A 16,018-nucleotide genomic window follows, 5' to 3' on the forward strand; every position below is an offset into this window, starting at 1 on the left:
CAGAAGCTGTATTGTGATATCTTAAAAAGGGAGTTATGCACAACTAATGTTTACGAAAAGGTAAATATAGAGGATGAGAATTTAATTGAAAAGACTGAAGAAATACTTTTTAAAATTTTTAATATTAAAATAAATGACAATGATAAAAAGTTCCCTTTCCTATATTGGACTGTAAAATTTCATAAGAATACCCCTAAACCACGGTTTATTGCTGGAGCAGCTAAATGTCCAACCCGCATTGCTGCTACTGACCTCTCTTTAATTTTAAAGGAAATTGTAAATAAACTTAAAACCTATTGTTCTGGTATTAAAAAATTTTCGAATTTTAATCCAAATTGGAGTGTTAATAATTCACTGCAGGTGATAGATTCTTTAACAATGGTTTCAGCTAAAAGAATTGAGTCTTTCGATTTTGCGACAATGTATACTAATTTATCACTTAATGTAGTGTTTGATAATTTAAAAACTGTTATCAAGAAATCTTTCCTCTTATCTAGTAAAAGGTTCTTAAAAATAGACACTTATAATAAAAAAGCTATATGGACAAATTGCTTTAATACTACAGTTAACTTGAGATGTTACAGCTTGGATATGATTTTTGAGTCATTAGAATTTGTTTTATACAATACTTATATAAGATTTGGTGGTGATTTGTACAAGCAAATTGTGGGAATTCCCATGGGGGGGAATGCCAGCCCATTTATAGCTGACTTGTTTTTAAGTCAACTAGAATATAAATATATGATGGATAAGAATAATTCCAATTAATTTAAAACATGTTTTGTCAAATAATAAAAGATATTTAGATGATATTTTGGTCTTAGATTGTAAGGATTTCATTGATATTTCTAAAAATATATATCCATCAGAGCTTATTCTTGAACCTAGTCATGGCGCTGGTAATGAGGATCATTTCTTAGATTTAAATATTAATATTTGTGATAATAATAAATTAAGTTTTAAAATGTATAATAAAACGGATGATTTTGATTCTGAAGTGATTAGTTTCCCATTCCCTGAAAGTAATATACACTCAAATATCACATATTCAGCGTTTTTCTCACAGTTACTTCGCTATGCAAGGATTTGTAGTAATTATATTGATTTTAAAAATAAATGTAAAATCTTAAGCCAAAAATTGATATCAAGAGGTTTTTCTGCAAATAAATTAACTTGGCAATTTAAAAAATTTAGTTTTCATTATAACGAACTTTTAAATAATTATCAAAAGAATTATCTAGAAATACTTAAAGAAATTTTCAACTAATTTCGGAGGTTCGAGAATTGTTGTTGCAGCGCCATTTATTTTGAATTGGGTTTCTAATTGAGCGGATTTTTTTTAAAAAATTAGCCACATGGTAAAGATGAATTCTATAATTGTTTAGTTCATTCAGGTTTTTTTTGCAATGTGTTAATATTTGTGATTTGGTAAAATTTATTATATTTAGTTTACCTATTGTTGCTAAAAAGAGGGATATATTAACAGGATAAGCTTGTTTTGGTGTTACTTGGTTGTTTTACATTTGCTGTTTTTTTTTTCTTTCATAGGCATGTATTTTGGGGGTGATACCTGACACGGGGATGCCATGGAAATTCTGTGGTAGCCACAACACTGTGCTGGGTAGAGAATTTAAAGTGGCGAAACCCTATATAGGCCAGTGTATTCTCCTGATGAGCCCTTGTGTTGGGTTGTTGCCTCTGAATTATTTGTCTTTATTATTTTTTCTATTGTTTGGTAAATGACGACTTATACTTATTGACGACATGACTGCCTGTCCATGGATTATTCTTTATGGTTGATTGTGTATGGCTATGCTGTTTGACCTATGTGATTGTATGGATGAGTAGGGTTAAGGCCTCATTCAAGTGCTGGTCTATATTAATCACTAATTTAGGAAAACAGTCTTCCTTTTCTCCTTCTGTCTCTCTCTCTCTTTTTTTTTTCTTTTTTTTTGTGTTTGTGCAGTTGCATTGGTGATTTCTCTTTTCATGATATATATATATGTATATTTCTTTCTCGTGTTGTGCTGAAGACGGCCCTTAGACATAGGGCCGAAATAGCCACTGTCTTGAAAAGAATTTCCCTATTGTTTCTACTTTGTGTTTGTTTGTTATGGAAAGGCAGCTTAGTCTTCGTCGCTATTATTGCTGACATACCGTTTTGAAAACCAGAGTGCACTGACGTAGTGTGTTTTGATTTTATTCAACACCTCCCTCGATATTTCTGGAAAGTTTTGCCTTCATGCCCCAAGCCTCTCTGGAGAACCAGGATCCAAAATACTCCCCTTTCAAAAACAAACGTTATATGAAAAAACCGGGCAATTACCATGAGTTAAACCCCTTGGACCTGGGCTATGGGGGTAATGTCATCCCTAGAGGCACAGCTATTTGGCCTTGAAAGTACTTTCAACGAAATGGCTATATCAAAATTTTGATTGGATATGACTAGGGGAGGGCAACTAAAGTGCATGGGATGCTAATTATATTCTGATCCCTTTTGACTCTGAAGAGCCACTAGAATTTGTAATTTCCAATCGAATGACCCCCTCCCCGAAGTTTGTATGATCACTCCTTCCATATGAAGTGACTGTAGGGGAAAAAAATACACTGAAGCCTTATGACCCTCTACTATATAGGCAACGCTAGAGCGTTACCTCTGATAATTGATGCGCAACAACTTGCATGAAACCAAACTTTCGTAACCCCCCAATGTGTTGGACCAGAATAAAAAGAAGACCAAATACCATTAAAGATATAGCCCCTCACCACTGAAGAGGGACATGCTCTTATGGTTTTTTATCACATGCTACTTTTCTTAACAAAAATCGCTCACCCTCTTATCCTTAAAAGCACATTATAAGCCCACGAACTCCACTGGGAAATTTATTAGGGGGAGATGGACAAGTGATATCAGGATCTTTTTTAAAACAAAATTTTAAATTACAAAATTTCTCATTGTTACACATGTTCTAATATCTCCTTGTTGCCCAGGAGAGCGGCTACTGACCCTGCACTCCCCCCCCCAATGCTACAATATGCAAATTAATAAAGGGTACTTTCAAGAATCTTTAACCACCCCTGAGTATCAACACGCAATACGATTTTTCCTTACAGGTCCACCCCCCCCCCCGTAATAATAAAAATTGAAAGACCTGTACCACCAAAGATGGATTCCGTCTAACAGCTGATTAACACTTATGAAGTACCTTGCTTCTTCTTTTTAGTGTATTCATAAACACTGAAGTTGTTAACTCTTCGAAATGATTATGTATCCTGTATCAGTTCATGAAGGGCTATTATCCCGCTGTCCCTGCTTAAAACTAACTTTAATCTCTACTTCATGCAACTCAATCAATGTTCCCTGGGAATCAATCTTTTAAAATACGCAAATTTAGAATAAATACTTAGCCCAAAAACATTAAGCCTCATCCAATGTGTAATGTTATTCTTAAATACTTGTGGAGTATTTGTGAGGTATTTGATGCATCCGTGCTTTCTTTATATAAAACATTGTAAAATTCAGCTTCGTGGATTCTTGCTTTTATAGTACTTAAAATGTTGGTACTTATGTATTATACAAGAAACCCACTCGAGAACTTGTATTACGAACACGAAACATTACCCGTTTTCACGTTGTTAATAACAGACAATTAGCTTCGGCTCGGTGGAAAAATACATGGTAGCTATATTTTTGTTAAATATTTAGTTGGTATTTTGGTTAAGTTAGGTTAGCTTAGGTTAAGTATTTAATATAATGCGCTCTGCCCCCCCCCCTTTCCATAATTCTTTGTTGTAATTTTCACAGCTGACCATTAAACGCTAAGGGTGTGTTACGTAGCCCCTAAACATGATATTTTTCGTTTATGTTTTATTTTTAACGGCAAATAACAATGTGGTTTCAGAAAGGAATTTTTCTAAGGATAAAATGAAACCGTAATATACCTAGAATTTCCTAAAGGTTGACTTAAAATTTTATTGCAAAACTATAAGTGATCAGAAATTCTTATTTTATAATCACATTTCATACAAAATCGTAAATTCCGATCAGTATTTTACCCCTTCAACAAAAAAAAAGTTTGGAAGACTTTTAAGAATTTGTCTAAAATTAACATGTAATAAAATTATGTCAATTTGAACAGCCTGCCCCCTCCAAACCCTTTAAAGGCTTGTTTATCATTTGTGATTTGCTGAACACTAAAATGATTTTATAAAAAAAAAACTACACCTTACTTTTTAAAAAGTCCTATCTCTTGTTGAAGTTCGGTAATTCTTAAGGTAAATCAAATTGATTGTCACAGACTTATTCGTTTCAGGGATTTGTTTATTTTTTTCTAGAAACTTGATAAGTATTTTCACCTTTTAAAATGCTATAAGAAAAGAAATATACTGTTTAAAATACCTATGGTTTCCCGTAGGTTTGAAGAGGTCACCAGCCTAACTATTAACTAGTCCCGTTTGTTTTGAGGTTAATTTACTATTATTTTATTTGGTTGAGGTTGAACTTTCTAATTTATAATAAATTCTTTCCATTTATAGTTTGACTTAATATGTGACTGTTTCTGCTCTTTTTAAGATTTAGTATTACTCTTTACTTTTCTTCGAAATAACATCTCGAATAGTTTATTTGATTTAAGGTTGATGGACGTCAACCACTTTCAGTATGAAAACTATTGCACTATCCAGCCCTTAAGCCTTGACCCTTGAGCCCGTGCCTCTTCTTTTCTACTAATATTATATATGGTATCGCACAAAATTAATTACCATTCTAATTATATCAACCTTCTTTATTAATTGAAAATGAATACATAGAAGAAGAATTCCATACAAATAATGTAACCAATCAATCAAAATGTCAAAATTTGTTATACTAATATCCATATGACGTGTTCACCAAGTATATGAATTTCAAATCGGACAATTCTAATCGTTAATTAACAATTCATAGTGGAAAAAGAATATTGCATAAATTTTAAATAAGGATTTTAAATAAATTAAAATCCACCCATGTCTTTGTTGTCCACAAGCCCACAAGAGGGGTTCTTGGCCTTCTCAAGATGTGAAGTTCATAAAGAACTTAAAAAGAAAGAAAAAAACCTGAAATGGTCACCAAAAACTCAAGTCATCAATAGCAAATCAGCACAAGAGGACGTGAGGAGATATATGCTCGCTCTCGACTCTAAGCCCAACAATTTAAATGATTATCTCAAAATCAATACTTTTCGGTTATGTAATGGCGAAAAAATTACCCGATTTGACCTCCCACCAAACTGGCTTGACCCCAAATAGTACGATTTTTTCAATATCTCGAGTACCGCCTTGATAAGCAACCGTGACCAAGAAATAAAAACTGACCTTTTTTTTAAATTCACAATGAAGAGTTTATTTAAGCCGGAATTAAGAGCACTCAAACCCTCTATGCAAAACTGTGTCAAATACTTTTACAGATATGCAAAATATTTTCGCAGTATAACTCATTTCCTAAAAAAAAAACTATCAGATACGCCACTTAGTGTTGACTACAATGATAAACCAACTTTTCAAGCACTTGCTCTTCTGACCTCAGCTTTCATAAAACAAAATTCCCATATACTCCATCACAATGACGCGGCTTTTCAACTTACAGCTATGGTACAATGAAAGAGACAGAACGAATTAATTGCTTCGTGGATAATATCTGATTTATGACATGAGAACGCCGACTACTAAAATCGCGTTCGGCTGCGTATATTTAATTACATAGCACTGTTTCAAATGTAACAATAGTAATATAGCCACATAGTTACTATTGTTGTTTTTTTAGAATTGATCATTTGATTTCATTTACTATTAAATACTATTATATTATTATACTATTATTATATTATTATATTATTATAACTATTGTATTATAAATACTATTATTACTATTAAATATACACACTTCAAGAAAAGAGTAAACAAGCCTTATCAAATGGAAAATTGATCGTAGTAACGCAGAAAGCCTCCAATCCATAGATGATAGCCAAATGAGCTTGCCAATCGTCAAGACCTAAAAACCTGGACCAAAAACGTACCTTTACCGCAATTTTAGAATTGCTAAAGGTTGTCAAATATGTTGATGCCAAAATGTGCTTATAAGTCAAGAGATTAAGTAGAAAAGTTATGACGTAAGAACAAATAAAGTGAACATTCAGTATCCAACAAAATTCAAAGCAAAAAGTCATGATCAAATCCAAACAAGCTTTCATCCCAACTGAACACTATATGGTGAGAGAATTTGTCCTCTCCCTATGGATTTTTCATGGCTCCCCAAACTCCAGGAAAATTAAAGCATTGTGGCATAAAAAAATACGTTTTTCGTATTTTCCTTGAACATACGAAAATATCCTTTTCCTTGAAAAGGAAATCTTGCCATCTCCCTTCCTTTGACTGGGATAGTGAACCATGTCCACTATTGACAACAAAAATACTTCGACTTCATTTGACTCACCTCTGCTGCTCTCTCCACCATGGCCAGACTTAGCTGGTGGCTCCACCGTCAAGGACTGGACATGCAAAAATTACCAGAGAAAACATGACACCATCTTCTGAATATATTGCGAATAAAAAAGTATCGGCCTATATCCGACATTTTTTCTGAAATCAGATAATGACACTGACCCCCAAAAGACCCAATAATATCAGCTGGCCGATATGCCGGTCGGGCCCAAGTGGGCACCTGTAATTTTCTTTGTCTTGAAGCAAACTCCTGTTTGAGACAAATGAACAGGCAACAAATTCTTCTAAGGAAAATGTATGAAGCTTGGCTCCTACGTGAGAGACTCACTTTGAAGCCGAATGGAAAATCCCATCTCACCCAAAAGCTAATTTCTTAGCACCATTTTACTAGGTATATGTTGTTCTTACCTTAACTTTGTACCTTAATGACCCGGATCGTTTCAGAGTCCCGGTTCTTGCCAAGTCTTGAGTGTCTTCTAGTCCAGAAAGCCCTGGTCGAACGGATAATTCGACCAATTCAGGAATAGGTTGGACCTGAAAATGACTTAAAGTTTATGTGTCATCATTCTAGAATGTTAAAAGGTAATTAAACAAGGATATCAAAAAAATATCAAGTTAGATGGCATTACTTTTTCTTTACCTCAACGATTAAATTACATTACACAGCAGCAAAGAAGAAAAAAAACATGGAATAGACAAGGAGACGAAACGAGGAAAAGCCAAGGAGACATAGAAAAGATATAGAGACAAGCAAAGACAAGGAGTTAAATCAAGAAAATTACGACAACCCCCCCAAATCACAGGAGTAAGAGACATTCCAATATTTTGATTGCACCCTCAAAAATAACCACAAGCGAGAATCAGCTCGAGATTGAACATCATTGCATTTGAATTTAATGTATTTGTTTTTTTTTTTTTCATTTTTGGCTTATTTAGGAGCCACTGAAGAAAATTGTACAAAGTAGTTAAAATCGAACTATTCGAATTATTATGTGCTGTTGGTTCCACTATCTCGAGAAAAAATGAAAAGGTACCTAAAAAGGTGACTGTGCTTCAACCGAGTACATGTCTAGCCAAGTGTTTATATTATTCCTAAATTTCTACGAACGGTAACTGGGTACTCAATTTTCCCTGAAAATATACTATTTGTACTTCGTGTAGCGTTCATGTTTGTGCCCACAGTGTATTCCTTTTTCCTTGTTTTTATTTGCTGATATCTTCAGATCAAGTACAGTAACTTAAGACCTAAAAGCCTATTTAGTAATATGACAGTTTGTTCAACTGAAATTATCCGGTCTTAAAAAACTAAATGAACTTAACCCACAAATTCCCTCAAACGAAAAATGGGGACAAAAAGCTATTCTTTCTGCCAAAAAATGCGTCCACGTGATGCATTAACACCTGGTGGTTGAATATTTTCCCTGTCTCATTCGGCCCTGAACTTTCTAGCCCTGAGAACTTTCTAGCTTTCTGAACTTCGGCCCTGAGATTTAGAACTTTCTAGTTATTTTTTCTTTTTTGCGTTTTGTCTCTTTTCTTGCTTTTATAAATTATTGGAAGTGAAACTTTTGCTACCAAAACTGTTCTTGCTGTGACTTGACAGACAGACAAAACATTTTCTTCTCCAAACAACAGGTTACAATTATTAGACAAAAGACTTAAAAATTAGTTTTCCGGTTTTGTTCCTCCTTAAAATCTATATCTTGTAAGCCAACACCTTTTGGATTTCCAGAGGCCAAGAAGACTACACACGCCATCTATCTTAACATAATTGAGTAGTAAACGCCTTTCACTGGCACAAACAATCATTGAACATGTAAAAGTTTTGCCAACTAACTAGGATAATCCGAAAAATAGATTGCACATTTAGGCAACTCAGGAAATCCCTACAAACAATCATTAGTGTGTTAAATAAAATAATAGAAAAGAAGCAACACTAAAATAGTGGTGACCAAGTCCATGAGGGGGGACAAGTCATTTTGTAAAAGCAGAAACAGGACATTCGCTGGAGTTATGCTCAAAGGGGAGGATCTCAAGGTAAATAGAGCTATAAAAACACCCAGGATCAACCAAATTACATGAAATATTTAGGAAATAGTCATAGAAATTTTATGATCTTGAGAATCTTAAGGGATAATGTCGACCCCCTCCCCACTGCGTATGTTTCAAAAAGTATAACGAAACAAAGCTCCACAGGGGCTTCAAATAAAATATACAAAATATTTAGGAAGTCGTCGGAAAAATTTGTAAAATCTAGACATTTCAGGGGTACCAGGCCCAAACCTCCATTGCTCACCACTGCAGATATTTTTAAAAGTACCAAAAATAGAACTCCATTGAGGCTTCATAACAAAATGAAGCTGCATTTCGCACAGTTCTTTTACAGAACAGTTTTTTATTTTCAATCATTTGAGTATAGGGGCGTTTTTTATGTACACAATCAAAAGGTAACAATTACCTTCTCTCAAACATCCCCAGGGTAAAAACCACCGTCAAAATACAACTCCATCCACCTCAACCTCTTCAACCCGCTCCTCCCTCATGACCTATGTCATGAGGGTTACAGGTTATGTTATAACCTGTTATCATGAGGGTTACAATGTCTGGTTACAGGAGCAGAGTGTTTTTCTCAATGTAAGCATTATCGCAGATCAATTAGGGGGATGAGAGGATATCTTACCAGATATGTTCTTCTCTCACTGAAGTAACAGGAATAAGCAAAGAAAATGGCTTTTTTCTCAAGAAGGAGTTTTTTGTAAGGATAAATTTTAAATTTTCATCAGTCACCAACTACTTGTCAGTAAGCGATGTCGTGGCGAAAAAAAAAAAAAAATACTATATCCCTTAAACTGATGCCAAAAAAATTGACAAGTAAGGTTCAGGACTGATGTTTAAAAAATAGGGGTGTTAGTGAAAATAAAGGTGTTTCTTCGAAAATAAAAACAGCTTCAATTTAAAGAAGAACCATGATTATTCTTTTCAAGTTCAGATGCAGCTGGTCTTGTGACCTCAACCTAGGATTTTTTGTTGTTTACTTCGGCAATAGAGATATCCATGTAAAAAAAAATCAACCGCGATTTTGAGTTATTTTAACTTATTAACTTATGCTAGAATACAAGAAAAATTAAATAAATATATATATATATATATATATATATATATATATATATATATATATATATATATATATATATATATATATATATATATATATATATATATATATATATATATATATATATATATATATATATATATATATATATATATATATATATATATATATATATATATATATATATAACATTTGCTTCAAAACTTCTGAACAACTTGAAAAACTTTTTTTTTAACCACAGATAAACCAGAAGATGGAAAAGGGCAATTAGCTGACTGTGTTGGAAGGATAAATTCGGTAAACCAAATAAAAAAATTCAATAATTGCCCAGTTCAAAGTAACAACTAAAACAATTAAAATCTTACACTTCTTGCAAACCTAACCCGACTTTTAATATTACTGTGGACGTCTCTTGAAATCTGGTTTGAATTTCCACTGTTGATGTAAAAAAACAAAAAGAAAATAGTGGACTTTGTGAGAAAAGGATAGAAAAAACTTAAAAATTCAAAAGGGTTTAGCGAAAAAAAATTGAACTTTTAAGGCACTTACAGTGACGTTGCGCTGGAAAGAAGTAAGAATTTGTATTTGCAATTGATAGGATGTCCAGAAAAGGAAGTGAAAAAGAATTTCCCTTACCATCTCCCGTGTACAGGAATGTGCACAAGTAAAGCATTTTGCAATTCTCGAAACGAAGGCGCTGCATCTACCATTTTCATAATATTATAGGAAAGTGGAAATAAAGTTTTTCTGCTTTTTTTACCTGAATAGTTTTTGAAAAAAAAAAATCAAATCTGTAAAATGACAGTGTGTGTCCTAACGAAACACGTTTAGTGTCAATCAAAACAGGTCTCTCTTAAAGCAGAAGAAAATGGAGCCAATAGACAAAAAACTCATAAAAATGAATGTTTTTATGAGTCTCCCAGTCAAAAACTTCTTGAAAGCTCAATGCAAAGGTGATTTTGAGGGCAGAGGAGAGAGGGGGCACTTGTCCTAGGCGTAGAATTTTTATGGGTGCAAAATTTCTAACAAATAATCTAACGGTTATAATCGTCACAAAAATAATTCGAAAAATAACAAATAACTAAATAGTAATACTTAAAATAATTAAATCAAAATAATCAATAAAAATTAGATGAATTAAGTAATAAAAAAAAATTATTAAAAAGTAAATTATTAATTAATTAATAAATTGAAAATAATTTTGTTAAAAAATAAATATTTTGCTAAAATTTGCCTTAAAATTTTGTGGGAGACAAGGGGGGATGGGCAACTAATCAAGAATTTGCCCCGGATGCAAGAGAGGCCAGAAACACCACTGGCTCAATCACATCATTTGTATTCCATGCATTGAAACTGTTTGTCATCTATTGCAACCCCAAAAATGTTCTTAGCAAAAAAACATTAAATACCAAAAGCATGAACCTCAAAAATCAAAAAAAAGATTTAGTGCCTTTGAGAAAATGTAAAAATGACCTCAATTTTTAGGGGGAAAAAATCCATGCAATAAAAAAGGATGACCAATTTATTCTTAAATTTGTACAACCTGATCAGAACTATAATTGTAGATTAAGGCACTCCTGGTTGGTGAATAATTTTTAGCAAGCTCAATTTTCATATAACAAATAAAAAAGAACCTACGGTATACTTTCATATTCTGCTTGTTTTATTATTTCAAAAATGTTTGTCAGAAACGCATATTTTGAAAAAAAGTAAACGAGAATCAAAATAGGCTTCTGACTGAGGGCAGACGTGGCCACCATCCTGTGGTGCCCTTAAGGGTACTTGGCTTAAAGTGGGAACTCAGGGGGAAGGCGTTCTGGTCTCTGGATATATGTGATCTGGAACTGATATTCGAGCCTGAGTCTGTCGGGTGAAATCGTAAACCCGTAGCCACGGATGACAGAGGGTGACGGAGATGATCGAAAGCTCGGATCCAGAATAAGCGGAGGGATAGATCAGAACCAGGATAGCTTGGAACCAGAAACGGTGGAGGGCATCGGAGAGAAACAAGGCACAGAGGGCAGAGATATCGCTGTCCCGGTCACTTTCATCTCTGGGCCAGCATTGTCCCTCAGGGCCAAGACCACCCTCATGTCCGCGCAAGGATGCCCAATACAGCCAAGTTAAGCCACCCCACAACTCTCGGTGTTTCTCAACTTCTTGTTGGCCATTGAGCATATGATTGAGGAACATTACCGAGGAATGGAATGACGGAGGTAAATATAAATCATGAACGGACCCAAAGCGCAATGATGGTTCAAATGAAGATTAAGGGTATGGGTATAGGGGATAAAAATAAGTTTTTCCGTGTCTGTGGCCACCGTTTAGAGAGAAGCTCAGGCCTTCGGGACGGGCCTGACAAGAAAGTCAGTCAAACTGGCACATAGAGAGCAGACCCCGTTGTAAGGGATATTTTGAAAAACAACTAAATTTTCAGAGCCTACTATTCAAATTTCCTCCGTTTTGGTAGGGGAACCCTACGAAACAGTTTCAGAAAATCTCATCCTGCCGCGTTAGCAAATATAGGTTTTGAATTCAAACTTACAGCTTAAACTAAAATTTCAACTGGAAATCAAAATTAAGTTAAGTACAAAAATTCTTACTTTGAGAATCAAAGGCCCTGGAGATTTACGAATAACTTCAATAATATATTCCCGATTTTTATCCCTGACATCAGTTCCATCTATTTCTAAAAGTCTATCACCAGGAAGGAGTCCAGTTGGGCAACTGGGTAAAGGTTCAGCAAAAACGATATTCTTTCTTTCTAAAGCACCATTATTTTTCTCTTGTATCACAGCACGACGTAAGGAAAAACCAAAATCACCCGCTGATGTTCTTGTAATCGACAAAGTTCGTGGTTTTGGTAATGGCAGGATTGTCACTTCTTGTATTTTCAGCAATCCATCATATTCAGGGTAACGGAAGTACTTTCCACTAGGGATTGAACCTAAATATTCACCTGGTCTGCAAGTCCCAGGTGATAACAATCTAGTTTTTGCTTTTAATGGCGGAGGAGCTTTTGGAGGTAGTCTAGGGGGTAGGTCTGGTACTTTCTCAATAAATGGGTGACCTTCAACTGGTGATTTCAATTCTGGTGACCGAGCACTGCCATTAGTTTTGATACGTAAGGCATTGTACACAAGTTCATAATCTAACGAATAATCAAGCTGTGGTGTGATAGAAACAGGAACATTATCACTTGCAATACTAGTAGTTGGGGATTGCAATGAAACGTTTTCATATAGTACTAGTTCATTCTTTTTAGTATTTTCTAGAAGTTTATTATCATCGTCTAAGTGTGCTAAAGTGATGTCTTCAACTTGTGATGATCTGACTTTAAGGATGCCTCGACCTGGTAGTCTGGATAAAGAGTTTAAACTGCTTTCACTATTTGATGCACTTGACTGTTTCTCTTCCAAGTCAGAATCGTCTCGATTTATGTTCCAGTTTGTAGTATAATCTGCTGTAATTCCACTTGGAAGTTTTTCCTTTTTTCTAGGCAGTAGCTTTAAGCTTCGCCTGACTTCATCCAACCTACCCAACTCTTCAGCTGTTAATCTTTCCTTGCTATCTTTTTTCTCTTTACTCTGTTTCTTTTCTTTTTTCCTTTTGTCTTCAGAACTCTTTTCTTTTTTCATAAAACTGAACATTATAGATCTCCAGCCTAGAAAAAAAAAACACTTAATTTCACGATATTACTACATTTTAAAATTTTACGTTACTAAATTTCATCTCAGAAACAAATTAATTATAAAACTTAAAATCTTCATTTTTTTTCCAGTGAAACTAAGCATGACATGTTGCAGATTCCTAATTCTTTTTAACATGCTATGGACCTGATTAAGGGAGGTTAAAGGTAAATAGAGATAACAACCCACTCACCCAACAACATAACAGCATTCACGTTAGCATAACAAGTGTTGTAGCTGGCTCAAGTCAGCTACCCAACGGTTTACAAACCTGCCTTTACGGCTGGAACAAGATAAGTGCTGGTCCTGGACGCCTTTGAGGCTTAGCAGCTCATTTGTTAAAACGTATGAGTGTGTTACATTCCTTGTTTGCCAACCATCCTTTATTTCAAAGGACAGTTCATAATTTGCCCCCGTTCGTCTTTGTCCTTTAGTGAGATTAGAATTGACACTATTTGTCCTTCAATTTGGAATTATTTTGACTAGTCATTCCCTTTCCTGCTCACAAGACATGGTCAACAGGTAGAAGACTCATTTTATGTATAGAACCGAATAAAAACAAGAGCTAAGAGCTCAAATGGCACTTGTGACGAGGTCGGATGAGCCAAGAGCCAAGAACTTATATGGCTTGAGCTCAAGCGAAATTCTAAGAATCAATAGATTAATTTAAAAGAAGTGTCTCTGTGTCCCAGAAGTCAGTGCAAGTTCGTTATAAATCAGAAAATTTTCTCACTGAACCTGCTATGAAAAACGATTACTATGACTAACACTTTTACAATATAAATGCAAAGTTGAGACAAAGGGGTTGATTTGGTTTTGTCTAGTAGTCCTTTTGATTCAAATGCTGCCTTGCCGTAGGAACTATTAGACTTTAGATAGCCATGTAACAATATATTCAAATGTGGTCTTTATCTTGGAAATAGAGTGAACTATGTAAAACCAGCGAGCCTAGACGGTCCTCTCAAGCTCCGTGGCTTTTTGCCTGCTAATACACTCGGATTCCAAAAATAGATTATGCCGAGCGTTACCGAAAGATAATAAACAAGTAAAGCCTATATATGACACAGAAAAAACTTCAAAAGTTCACTGTTGTCTCTTAGGCAGTCAGTCAAAACCCAGACTAATTGTGGGTGCGAAAATGTACATAAACTAAAACAAGGCACCTTCTCCCTAAACTTTGCTTGAACTCTATGAATTTCCCCACCCATAACAGTCATAACGCAATAACAATACACGACATCAAATCTACACCAAGTTTTTTTAAAGTTTCAGAAATAAAGGAGGATAAGCATTCGGCGTCTAACTTTTACATGGTGAAAGCAGCCGATTGGTCGCTCCAATACTCCACTACCCTACTCAGAGTTCACATTTTCATTCAAGAATAGGAAAGTAAAGCAGTTTTATTCACAGAGCGGTGAGAAACTGTCTTAGATATTCCAAAACAAAGGTTCTACAAGAATTGGATCAAAGGGACATTCCAAAACAAAGCCATCAGAATTAACACTGCTATTTAATCAAACAGTTCGTATTAACGAACTGTAGTAAGGAGGGACCCGGCTCAATAGTGACCAAAACTCTAAAAAATGGAATTTTGATATCAATAGCTACATCAAAAGAATCGCATTTTAATGCTGATTTTAAATATATAACTTTAATCATGTTTAGTCTTACTCATCCAAAGTTACGAGCCTTAGACAATTTGCCTTATTTTAGAAAATAAGGGGAACAGCCCCTAAGTCATAGAATCTTAACGAAAATCACACCATCAGATTCAGCGTATCAGGGAATCCTATAGTAGAAGTTTCAAGCTCCTATCTACAAAAATGTGGAATTTTGTATTTTTTGTCAGAAGCCAGATCATGGATGCGTGTTTATTTGTTTGTTTTTTTTTTCCATGGGTGATCGTATCAACCCAGTGGTCCTAGAGCCTTGCGAGAGGGCTCATTCTAAAGGAAATGAAAAGTTCTAGTGCCCTTTTTAAGTGATCAAAAAACTGGAGGGCACCTAGGCCCCCTCTCACGCTAATTATTTTCCCAAAGTCACCAAATCAAAATTCTGAGATAGCCATTTTATTCAACGTAGTCAAAAAACCTTATAACCATGCCTTTGGAGACGGCTTACTCCCCCACAGTCCCCGTGGGAGGGGCCACAAGTTACAAACTTTGACCAGTGCTTACATATAGTAATGGTTATTTGGAAGTGTACAGACGTTTTCAGGAGGATTTTTAGGTTGTGGGGGAGTTGATAAGAGGGGGATATATTAGGAGAACTTCCCTTGGAGGAATTTGTCATGGGAGAAGAAAATTGTCATGAAGGGAGCGCAGGATTGTCTAGCATTATTTAAAAAAAGCAATGAAAAAATTAATATGAAAAAGTTTTTTCAACTGAAAGTAAGGAGAAGCATTAAAACTTAAAACGGAAATTATTGCGCATATGATGGGCTCATCTCCTCCTAATATCTCACTCTTTACGCTAAATGATTTTTTGTAATTTCAACTATTTATTCTACGGCTTTTGTGATTCAGGGGTCATTCTTAAGAAATTGGGAAATTTTTAAGCTTTCGTTACGTAAGCTAATTTGTAAGTTACGCATATCTTTTACTAATAAAAACATTCGTAAAAAATTAAAAGTTCTAGTTGCCTTTTTAAGTAACCAAAAAATCGGAGGGCAACTAGGCCCCCTCCCCCACTCCTTTTTTCTCAAATTATTCGATCAAAACTATGAGAAAGCCATTTA

General features: G+C 34.7%; 1 protein-coding gene across 1 annotated transcript in view; it reads right to left on the bottom strand.

Moving 5' to 3' along the window:
- The window catches only part of LOC136026030 (unconventional myosin-XVIIIa-like), a 381,572-nt gene that overhangs the window by 349,440 nt on the left and 16,114 nt on the right, over positions 1 to 16,018 (bottom strand). Inside the window, exons 2-3 of the mRNA XM_065702187.1 lie at positions 12,196 to 13,256; positions 6,892 to 7,011 (exon numbers count right to left, since the gene is read on the bottom strand). Coding sequence (XP_065558259.1) covers positions 6,892 to 7,011; positions 12,196 to 13,242 — 1,167 coding nt within the window. The 5' untranslated portion in view covers positions 13,243 to 13,256. The remainder of the gene's footprint in view (positions 1 to 6,891; positions 7,012 to 12,195; positions 13,257 to 16,018) is intronic.

The sequence above is a fragment of the Artemia franciscana genome, chromosome 4 (genome assembly GCF_032884065.1).
Source record: "Artemia franciscana chromosome 4, ASM3288406v1, whole genome shotgun sequence".
NCBI classification, from domain to species: Eukaryota; Metazoa; Arthropoda; class Branchiopoda; order Anostraca; family Artemiidae; genus Artemia; species Artemia franciscana.